Genomic DNA, 11,532 nt, shown 5'->3' on the forward strand with positions numbered 1-11,532 from the left:
TTTCCAAAATAAGCTTAATTAAAGTGCAGAGCTACAGTTATTTATGCTATTCTATATTGCAAGTGTTTTCAAATAATGCTATTGCACTGTAAAATACCGAAACCTTTTGGACATTCAAATGTGAGTAAGCGTTTATCAGTTCAATAAATGTGGAAAAATACCTATTGCAGATTCATTTATAGTTACAGCACAAAATAAAAATGGATGAATACAGAAAAATGAGCAAAAAATAAATATGGCCAAATAAAGACGGAAATGTCAAAAAAAATAAATACCATATAACCGGGAGCCCTAATTAACATTAATGGGCAGAATTCGGCAAATTTTACTAAAGTACCATTTGACACAGCAGTGTTGGTCATGTTGCAAAGAAGTCAGAGTGCAAATACAATAAACTGGTTTGCACTGTAACTATGAGTACAGCAGGACCAAGGATTGCTTATAAGGAATATACACCAAAGCAATACTTTCACATAAAAACATTAGTATTGTAGAAATAACATACACTCACTGTTAGAACTGGGCTCTCTAGTTGGCAGGTGTCGGTACCACTATCCAAATAGGGACCCTTGCTTCTAGTCAGGGTAAGAAGGATACACTCTTCAGATAGCCCCTGCTCACCCCCTTGTTAGCTTGGCACGAGCAGTCAGGCTTATCAAAGGCAATGTGCAAAGTATTTGTACCAACACTCACAGTAACACAGTGAAAACACCACAAACTGACTCCACAACAGTTTAGAAAAATAAAGATATTTAATCTAAACTACACAAGACCAAAACGACAAAAATCCAACATACACAGTTCAAAAATATGGTTTCAAAAGTGTTCTTAAGGTTGCATTAAAATAATTCACAGTTGCGTCACGTTTTAGCCAACAGTACCTTTAGATGCGACAAAAGTTTCAAGTGAAAGCTGTAGCGGTGAAAAGCAAGCAATGCGTCACTCTTGAGACCCTGGGGAGACGATGCGACAACCCCGCTGGACTCAGGGGGCGTGTTGCGATGATTCCAGTCTGTATGGGGAGGGATGCGATACCTTGCGTGGATTCCGGTGCACAGGTTTTGGTGGAAGCGGCTCGCAAAAGGTATGATGCGACGATGTTCGGGCGGCGACGATCTCCGGTGCGGCAACGATGCGATCTTCTTCTCTCGCGGCCCCTCAATGTGATGGCTCTGCGACAACTCTCACAGTAACGTGATGCGGTCCGCAAGCAAGTGGTGCGACGTTCTTGCCCAGTGACGACAGGCTCTGCGACGATACTCGCAGCTATGCTAATCTTCCCGCACCAGACTGGTGCGTCCCGCAAGCGAAGGATGCGACGACTCTGGCAGCGGCAACAGGCTCTGCAAAGATCTAGGCCTTCGCGGAGGCGGAAATTTCCTCGCATTGACGGGGATGCGCTCCGCAAGCGAGCGATGCCTTAAAACTTGCAGAAAGTCTTTAAAATCGTGGTTTCCAGCTTCCCAACACAGGCACAACTTCCAGAGGCACCACAACTGGCCCAAGCACTCTAGGAAGGACAGCACTCTCTCAGCAGAGTTCAGGGAAGCTAGGGGTGAAGTCTTAACAGGGAGCCAGCTCTTCTTCAGGCCCTTGGAGATTCCTTCAAGCAAGGGGACACAGCACAAAGCAAAGTCCTTCCCTCTCCTTGGCAGCAAAGCAACTGTAGGTCAGTCCAGCAAAGCAACAGCAGGACAGTCTTCCTTCTTCAGTCTTCCAGCTTTCTCCGTGGCAGAGGTTCCTTCTTGAATCCAGGATGATCTAGTTTTCAGTAGTGTGGGGTCCTGTACTTATACCACTAAATATCTTTGTTCCCATTGTGCAGTAGGTCTCTGAGCCCGGTCTGAACCAGTTCTGGGTGTTTCTTGAGCAGTTTGTTTTCCTGGTCTCTCCTTTCCTTTCAGAGAGAGGGGCAGAGTCGTCTGCCGCCCGCAGGAGGTGGAGCCAGCATTGTGAAAGGCAGGCTCAGCCCTATTCAGGCCCAGGTGATATCACCTCCCACCACTCTAGATGCAGATGGAGCTATTCAGCCCAGGGATGGCCCACTCAGCCTCTGGAAGCCACCCAGCCCCTACCACTCACAAACCAGACAGTCAATTCACAAACAGGCCAAGACACACAGAAAGGTCAGACAAGAGAACAGATACTTTCTAAAAGTGCTGTTCTCAAACACAGGATTTAAAAACCACCTTTCCTAAAAGATGTGTTATTAAATTCTGAGTTCAGGGATATCATATCAGACGTTTATGTCCTATCTTGCTCCTATGGGAAGATATGCAGGTAACCACTGTAGCCAGCATTCTCAATGATAGCCTAATGGCAAGATAGCCTTACAATAGTGAAAAACAAAAATGGATGTAATTTACTACCAGAGCATGTCACCTGCACTAGTACATGCTCTACCTTTCACATACAATGCACCGTGCCCAAGGGGGTACCTTGGGCCTTCCATAGGGGTGACCAATGTGCATAGAAAGAGAAGGGTTTGCCCTGGTCAGTGGGGATACTGACCAGGAGGACATGGCAGTTCATAGACTTCACACAGGCACTGCGGTGGCAGGCCTGAGACACCATTTTAGGGCTACTCATGAGGGTGGCACAATCAGTGCTGCAGGCCCACTAGTAGCATTTGTATCACCAACCCTAGCACACAGTGCACTTTACTAGGGACTTCTTGGTGATTCAAATATGCCAATCATGGATAACCAATTACAATAACAATTTAAACAGGGAGCTCTTGCACGTTGACACTGATCAGCAGTGGCAAAGTGCCCAAAGCATCTAAACCAGCAAAAACGAAATCCAGCACAGTGTCGAAAATACAGTAGGCAGAGGCAAAAAGACAGAGGAAACCACGCCAAAGATGCCAGGTCTAACACTCACTTGGAAAGATATATATAATTAATGAATCATATTTCCTTTTTTAATACCCCCTACTGTCACTATGCACAATTACTGGCCTGCTGGTCATGCCTCAGTGATTGGGTGCTGAATATGATTGACCGCATGAAGAGACACTGAAAAGAAGACCACATGCCTTAATTTTTTTATTTTTGACAATATATGCGACCAGCAAAATTGTTTTCCTTCTTTACGTATGTGTAAAAACCAACCAAAATGGAAACCTGTTTTACTTCCATGCTCCTGATTTGATGGCTTTTCTCAATATTGTTGTATTCCCCCTCTCCCCCCACCTCTAGCAGATTTAAGTCCCATCCTGCTGTGTGATTTCTTAAGTACATCCTTCCTCTACTGAAATCAGGGTACTATATTTTTACTTTGCAGTTTAAAATTTCATTTCCATTTTAGCACTGCATGCTAGTGCATGGCTTTCCTCACTCTCTGTGTGTGTATACTAATATCGCTATCCTTTGGCTAATGTTTGATGCTAGTAGGTGGTTTTTCATAAACTCAATCTTTTGATTCACCTACTATATTTGTACACACTGTGATCGTCAACTGTGGGCCTTTGTGGATACCGCTGTCCATACCTCTTTCAGAACTGAATACCAAGGTTCAAATTAAATTACATTTTGTAAATATAGTGAACTAATGGGTATTGGCATCACTTTGTGAACGAAACAATACTACCATTTAGTTATTATTATTATTTTTTTCACTAATTTAGAGCAGGGCCTCCATTTCCTGAGCAGTGGCCAGGAGAGGTGAGGCGTGCTCCCAAGAATCATTGGGTGAGTGATCTCAAATTACCAACCATGCTTACTATCTCTTAGAAGGTTGACTTTTGAGCAACAATTAATAGTAGGCTAGCAATTATTGTTCTATGTGTCTGCTACATGTATGTTTCTCTGTTTGGATTTTTTCAGGAAAGAATCCAATAGAATTTTGAACCTGATAGAGAGACGCAGGAGGTTCTCCGCGCATAACAACACATCCGGTATCATTTGGTGTAATTAAATTTGTTTTGTACATTTTCTTATTGCAGTAGTGTATTTCTAGGTCCTGATGAAAGCCAATAGGGAATGTCCCTGTTATATGGCAGAAACATGTTGACCACTGGGAAACATCCTTTACAACGAAACTTTTACAACGCACTACCATTACGACGCAACTTTTACAACGCAAACCATTACAACGCATAGCGCTGGGGGGCGCTCTAGGATAGGGAATGTATTTAATATACTATCCAACACCTTCCCTACCATCCACGGGGACTGGAGTTGGAATAGTAAATTAAATAAATCACTATCCAGCGCCTAAAAGCACTATGCGTTGTAATGGTATGCGATGTAAAAACCGCGTTGTAAAGGCATGCGATGTAAAAGTATGCGTTGTAACGTCATACATCCTGACCACTATACCATCTAATTCTGACAGATATTATGTCAAACTGTCTTACACTTTCCTTTTAATATTGACACCATGATTGTTCCCTATTAAAATTTTCCTTGTTGTCATGGTAGCCAATTTTAACATTATACACTTATTTGTTTTTCACTTTTTTGCACTGCAAGTAGTATCCCACACCATTTTTCACCCATAATTTGGTTTTGTATGGTTGGATCCATCGCTGGTGGTTCAGTGGGCTGGTGGGCTAGTGGAGAATAACACATTACTCCAACAGGTGTATCTCCCTATCTTGACGACTATACATATAGAGGTCCCAGATGATGATACTCCGCCATATGGGTGGGCTGATGGGATTCATTTCCTGTACATGATGACACATATATAATTCCTGACACATAGTTTCTGCATTCTACCTTTTTTGTAGTACAGACCACTGACAGTCATCTATGTTTGTTTCCTCACTCTCTGCCTTCTCCACTTGTTCACCTATCACATCACTACCACCACTCCCCTGCACTCGATGTTATGTTCAGTAATAAAGATAACGCAGTGAACTTTTCCAAGATGCTTTATTCCAGTTCACCTTAACAGACCATCGACCAAACTGACAGTTCCTCCATCTCCAATCCAACTGCCTTACACTTAAATGATGGAGCCCCATTGGAACCATCACAGAGAACACAACTAGGCCATAGCTGGCCTAATATAACATTGCATCAGTATAAAGCTAACTCACAGCACTCTCTCTTCCTGCTTCCCACCTAAATCCTTGCTTGACCAATGCGCCTGTACCCATTCCACCACGTTTCAATCTTTTGGTTTGGATTTTTAGATTGTTTTTAAGGTGGGCAACTCGTTTCCACCTATTTGAGTGGCATCTCACTCTTTTCTTAATTGACCATTCAACAATGGCTGTTGGTCATCTTGGAATGGTAAATTACAACCAGAAAACTCATAGATAGTGGCTGGTGTGTCAGCAGACGTGCATGACTGGGTGACCATCTTAGAACTTTTTTTGATTTACAACAGAAAACATTCTGAGACACGCATGCGTGCTGATGCACTAGCAGCCAACTTGCAAATGGGTTTGTAATAAAGTGAAACACAAAGCATCCCAATATTTATTTATTTATTTAATGCGATTTTATATAGCGCAACCATTACCCGAAGGTGTCAGAGCGCTGCCCGTGCATGCCCACGTGTGCATAGTGACACTCCCGCGGCCATTTAGCATTTTTTTGTACTTTGCACAATGTCAAAGTAAGCAGGAACTAGCAAAGCCAATGGTAGTTACAGATGAGACCAATTGCCTTTTCCAATCTTTGTTTTATTTAGGAGCAGACCTCATATGAATTTTGTTATCACATTGTTCACTTACAATAACGCTGTTAATTTTGTGTCAATTTCAATTCAATATAACCCAAGTGATACACTACAGAACAGTTAATCGAAACTCAGCTTCACAAACGTGTTTGACTCTCTGACGTGCAATAAAGCACCCATGCCAGGCTTCGATGGGGATACCAGATAACACACAAAGCCGTCACGTGCGTGACGGGCGGTAGCTTTGGAACTGAGCTAATTTATTCCATTTATGTTCTGCCGCTTTTCCTTAAATTATCCTTGGTTTCTTTGCTGTGACTTGTAGACTGTCCTTAGGCGACTTTTAACAGAAATGCAGCGAGCAGAAGGCGTGAACGAATTTAAAACGAGTGTATAAATTCTGGGGAATTTCCAAAACATGTGCCTTTAAAAAGGCGGGCGTGGGATGTATACTTTACTGTAAACAATTATTTAAAAGCATGACGATGTAATAGAAAGAGAAATAGCAGGTCCGCACTTGATGAAAACCTAGTGATATGCGTTGTAAACACACCTTTAAATTTAACTCGTCTTAGACCTGAACAATACAACAGCTACAGATAAAAGTTGATCAAATTAATATTGTAACCAACTTTAACAAAAGAAAACCATATGATAAACTGCATGTTCGGGCCAACGCAGTGCTGAGTGAGGGCGTGGCTTCGGGGTGGGGGGGGGGGACACCCTTCAAAAAATTGAATTCTGTAATAAATAGTGGGGTACAGGCGCTTTTAGTCAGGTATGGCGAGCTGTCTGCCGGATTCACCAGGGATTGTCACAAACACAGGCAGAAACACACTCGTACTCGCCCTCTTGACTCCGTTTTGAAGGTCTTACAAATGTTGGTTTGTTTGAAAAAAATACTGGGCCTCATTTATGAAAAGTGACGCACTGCTGCGTGAAAACAGCGATGCGTCACTTTTCACTGCGCCCTCCTTGTGACACCAATGATGCGTCATATTTACAGTATTACGTATCATGGCGCAAGGAGTTACAGATACGTCAGTATTTCTGACGTATCTGTATGGCGCAAAAGTGACGCATTGCTGGAGTGTCACAAAAGTGGCGCAACTCCAGCAATGTGAAGGGCCTGCGTCAGTCTTACGCCTGCTGTGAGGCAGGCGTAAGAAATTGACGCATTTGTGTCCTAGAAGTGGGGCAGTGACAGCGTCACTTCTATGACCCTTTCTTGCGCCAGAACGCCCCCCATGCATACATTATACCTGGCGTAGGTATAATGTAGCGCAGGGGTTTACAAAGTGACGCATCTACCTAGATGCGTCACTTTGTAAATTTGGTGCAACAAGGCACATTTTTTACACTGCTGGGGCCTCATTTATGAAAAGGGACGCATCGCTGCGTGAAAACAGCGATGCGTCACTTTTCACTGCGCCCTCCTTGCAACACCAATGATGCGTCATATTTACAGTATGACGCATCATTGCGCAATGAGTTACAGATACGTCAGTATTTCTGACGTATCTGTAGGCGCAAAAGTGATGCATTGCTGGAGTGTGTCACAAAAGTGACGCAACTCCAGCAATGTATCCTTTCACATGGGGAAAGCTCCCTGTGAAAGGGCCTGCGTCAGTCTTACGCCTGCTGTGAGGCAGGCGTAAGAAATTGACGCATTTGTGTCCTAGAAGTGGTGCAGTGAAATAACAGAGATTTTACTGCGTCACTTCTACGACCCTTTCTTGCGTCAATACGCCCCCCTTTCATACATTATACCTGGCACAGGTATAAAGTTGCGTAGGGGTTTACAAAGTGATGCATCTACCTAGATGCGCCACTTTGTAAATATGGCGCTACAAGGCGCATTTTTTACGCCACTGGTGCTTCACAAAAAGTGACGCACCACCGGCGTAAAAGTGACGCATAGCCACATAAATGAGGCCCCGGGTGCGTGACGCACCGCGGCGTAAAAGTGACGCACGGCCTCATAAATGAGGCCCACTGTGTTTTAAGTGCTCTTAACGCATGTCCTCTTCAGCCTGTCCCAATTTCCTGATTCTCATATAATGTATTTTCACAAGATACTCCCCCCCCCACACCAAGTCTCACTCATCAGTCTATTGCCTATGATGGTGAGTTACTGGAGCGTGCCCTGTACAAAAGCTTAAAATAATTTTTCCACGATGCGCAATTTCATACATTTAATACATGGCGCTATCTAGGGTATTTGGAAATCGGTGCACGAATATCAATCAAAACTTTAGCCACGCAGTAGTATTGAAGAAATAAGTGTTCGCGCAACCAACATCCAGCAGGAAGCGAGTAGTGAGTCTAAAGTGCAAAGGTAATGATAAAAACGTATTCAGGAGCTGTAGCACTTAGACGAGAGTTAGTTTGCATAAACATCGAGCACTTCGGCAGCCTAGCTTGATATTTCAGTGAATGCATTCCATGTAATGTGGACATTCATGTTCTTATTTCATCCTTAACTAAATTATCGCTGGTACTCAAAATGTTTTGCTTACTTTTCCCGAAGTCGCCATGATGCATCCAATCCGACCGAGCTGCGGGAACCGTAGGCTGCCTGCAGACACCGCTTCACACGCGACCTACAACGCACACCTCGTTCCGATCGGCCTTTGTATGTTTATTGAACAAGCCAAAGTCAGATACGAGGCGCATGATTCATAAGCCCCGCCCTTATCAAATGCAGGTGAAAAGCTGTGGGAAAGAAGCAGGGTTTCTTATTTACAGCTACAGCTGCTGAAATGGAAACAAGCACACGCAAAAAACGAAACACGAGGACACCTGTCATTACAAGTAAAGAGAGCAGCATGCCAGACACGCAAACCACTAATTTAACATATTAATTTGCTTTTATGTACTCTAAAAGGCACTCCCCACTTCCACGCACTGTACAAAACTAATGTCGTTAAGAAACGGGTTATTTCGAGACACTCCAACTGCTATATTACCTATACTGCCAGGCGATTCTGAGGCAACTTTTTGAAAACGTATTTATGGGGTGGAGCTTGACCAGGGCCGGACTGGTGAGGTCCGGGCCAGGGCCGGACTGGGAACTGAAAGCAGCCCTGGCAAATTTTGCCAGACCAGCCCCTGTCCAGCGCGTAGTGAGGCAGCCCCCGTCCGGCGTGTAGCGAGCGAGCGCAGCGAGCGAGCACGACGGCCACTAGGGGGGTTTGGGAGGGTTTTCCCCCCAAGAAATTTTTCAAAAATGACAGACCAAAATGGTGAATTTTACAGCACATTTTTCATTACATATTCAAATTGTATCAACTTTCAAAGCACAGTAAACAGTAGATGATGACCTTAAAGAACATCAGGTTAGTGAGACCAACTCCCCCCCCCCCCCCGCCCCCCACATGGTGTGTAGCGAGCAAGCGCTATGAGCAACCACTAGGGGGAGTTTGGGGAGTTGAACTTCTCCCCCTCAAGAAAATTTGGGAGACAGAAAGGCCAAAACAAAGCATTTTTCAACACATTTCTCATTACATATTAGATTGTATTCACTTTGAAAGCATAGTAAATGATTACCTATAGAGCACCAGGATACCCAATCCTAAATCACAGACATTCCTACAGAGAACACTAACAAATGAAATGTCGAGCATGAAACATGAATTTAAATGTAACAATTTTTTTCTTCATATAAAATAGCATAAAGACATTTAAAAATTCAATTGCACTTTGCATTAATTTGTGTCAAGAGGGTGTTTCACAGATGAGATGTCGGAGCAAGTCCCCAAGCAACTCCCCATGGGTATTGATGTAAAGCCCTACCTACTAACCAAGGTAGACCTGGATTTAAGACAAAAGCTGATGCCTTCTTGAGGTTTTCCAAGAATGCATGTATGATCTACAGTACAGCATAAATACAGTTCAGTAAATATTTTCAAGTTTTCCTAAGCATAGGATTTTGTAGTGGATGGATATTACTTGTTGTTTCAGTGCAAAACCTATGCTAGACAGTAGACATAATGCTCACAGCCTTTCACTATGGTACAAAGGTGTGTGCGTGGTGCAAAGCAGGCTCAAAGAGAGCCAACGCAAGGAGGTCAACTCTGGTTATTGGACTGCATTGTTTGATATTTATAAGTGGCCCTCAAAATGTTTACGGTAACATGCACAAGTCAAATGCTTGTCATGTCCAGAGTGCAACCATCAAAGAATATGGATAAAATAAGTGTGATACACCTCTGGAGGGTACAACAACCTGTTAATATTTGTGAATAGATGGCACTCCTAATTACCTGGAATACATCATTATTACGAAGGACTTCCTATTTAAATATGAAGAGTCTGCATATTAGGCCAAATTCCTGCTGTACCATTCCAGATCAGAGGTATGGTAAAATCGGGCACAAGGCAGAACTAAGATCCCAACATGGAGATTCACTGTTCAGGACTTATTGAGAAGGTTGAAGGAGAATGCTAAATAATACAGCGCAAATAAATAGGAGCTATTCAAAGTGATGATCTGAGGAGAGTGCATGGCCAAAAAGTATAGTAACAAACAATAACTGGGACTGAAGAAATAGAAAAAAGATTCAGTTAAGAGAAGCAGCATCTACAATGCAACCGAAAAATGCTAGACTTGTTATATGTATACGAAAAACATGGGCTACCCCTGACAAATTGACTATTGCTACATATAGAAAACCCAGCACAGTGACCATGTAACTAGATCATGAACATATGAAATACCACAAAAGACCTGCACATTTGCTCAAAGTTGCGTGAAAAACTTTGAAATCCACAATTGTCTCAACCTTATACAAACATATTTTGACTTGAACTTATGTAGGTTGTCTATTTACCTATATATTATTGCGGGGCCTCCTCTGATGTGTATGTAAAACGTACCTTTTGCCCAAAAGATTTGTACTGAATTTTGACATTCTGTCCTGAATTTTTGTCCTGAATTTTGACCCTTTGTCCTGAATTCTTACACTCACCGTCCTGAATTTGCACCAATGCCAGTTGGTCACCCTAATCATGCTGGTTACAAGGATCCTCATGAAGAAGGCTGGCTTGGCGCGGTGAGTGCAGGGGATGGGACAGGTGTGAATACTGATGGCGATGGTTTGGCACAGATGTATTAAGGGGTTGTATTGTGAGAGTGAGCGATATCTGAGGGTTACTGACTGTTTTGTGTTTTGCCTACGTTCAGGGTCCCTTTGAACTGCGATGCTGCTGTGGGATAAATCCTCCAGAGCTGAGGCCTGGAGCCCCAGTTGTAGCATTGTAGCTTGTTTCATACGGTTGTTTGCCCATCCTTGAATCTATCCCCTGCTGTCAGCCCACACTCCTCCCTTTAAGGGGTACAAATATCAAGCGGCAGCGCTCAGATTGCACACCATAAAAACGTCTAAACGTCTTATTTATCCCTAGTTAAGTCTTTCACAGCAGCACTTTCATAATAATAGCCGAATTGGGGCAATGTGACTTGTGGGCACCCTTGACCTGGTTACTCTTTCCGGAGCGGAGAAGAGAACCATACCACTACATCACCAGGCTGAGTAAGACCAGGGCGGCCCGGCGAAGAAGACAATGGGAGCATTGCCTGATCCATTTCTCAGCGGGCAGTGCCAGTGCCAGTGCAGTGCTTCCGTTTTTTTAATGCTTACAGGCAGCTTGTGTGGGATTTTGTCTGCGAGTGCAAATTATCCTCTAATTGCATTTCTAATTGAAAGAAGCAAACAGCGTGACATGAGTGACTTATGTGTATGTAACTCTCGAGCCGGGAGGTTATAACTTACAAGTTATGAGGTACATAGTCAGTCACGTAACAAGTTTGCTTCTTTCAGTCACTCTCGGCCCCAATTATTGCATTTAGTAAGATGTGAGGACTATTCTGCAAGTGAGGGAGGCACGTTTCGAATC

The 11,532-nt window shown here is 43.4% G+C and overlaps 1 protein-coding gene across 1 annotated transcript in view; it reads right to left on the reverse strand.

Annotated features, from left to right (window-relative positions):
- LOC144818541 (alcohol dehydrogenase 1-like) overlaps positions 1-8,362 on the reverse strand; it is a 444,364-nt gene extending 436,002 nt beyond the window's left edge. Inside the window, exon 1 of the mRNA XM_078676060.1 lies at positions 8,154-8,362. Coding sequence (XP_078532186.1) covers positions 8,154-8,171 — 18 coding nt within the window. The 5' untranslated portion in view covers positions 8,172-8,362. The remainder of the gene's footprint in view (positions 1-8,153) is intronic.
- Positions 8,363-11,532: the final 3,170 nt, after the last annotated feature.

The sequence above is a fragment of the Lissotriton helveticus genome, chromosome 2_1 (assembly GCF_964261635.1).
Source record: "Lissotriton helveticus chromosome 2_1, aLisHel1.1, whole genome shotgun sequence".
Classification (NCBI taxonomy): domain Eukaryota; kingdom Metazoa; phylum Chordata; class Amphibia; order Caudata; family Salamandridae; genus Lissotriton; species Lissotriton helveticus.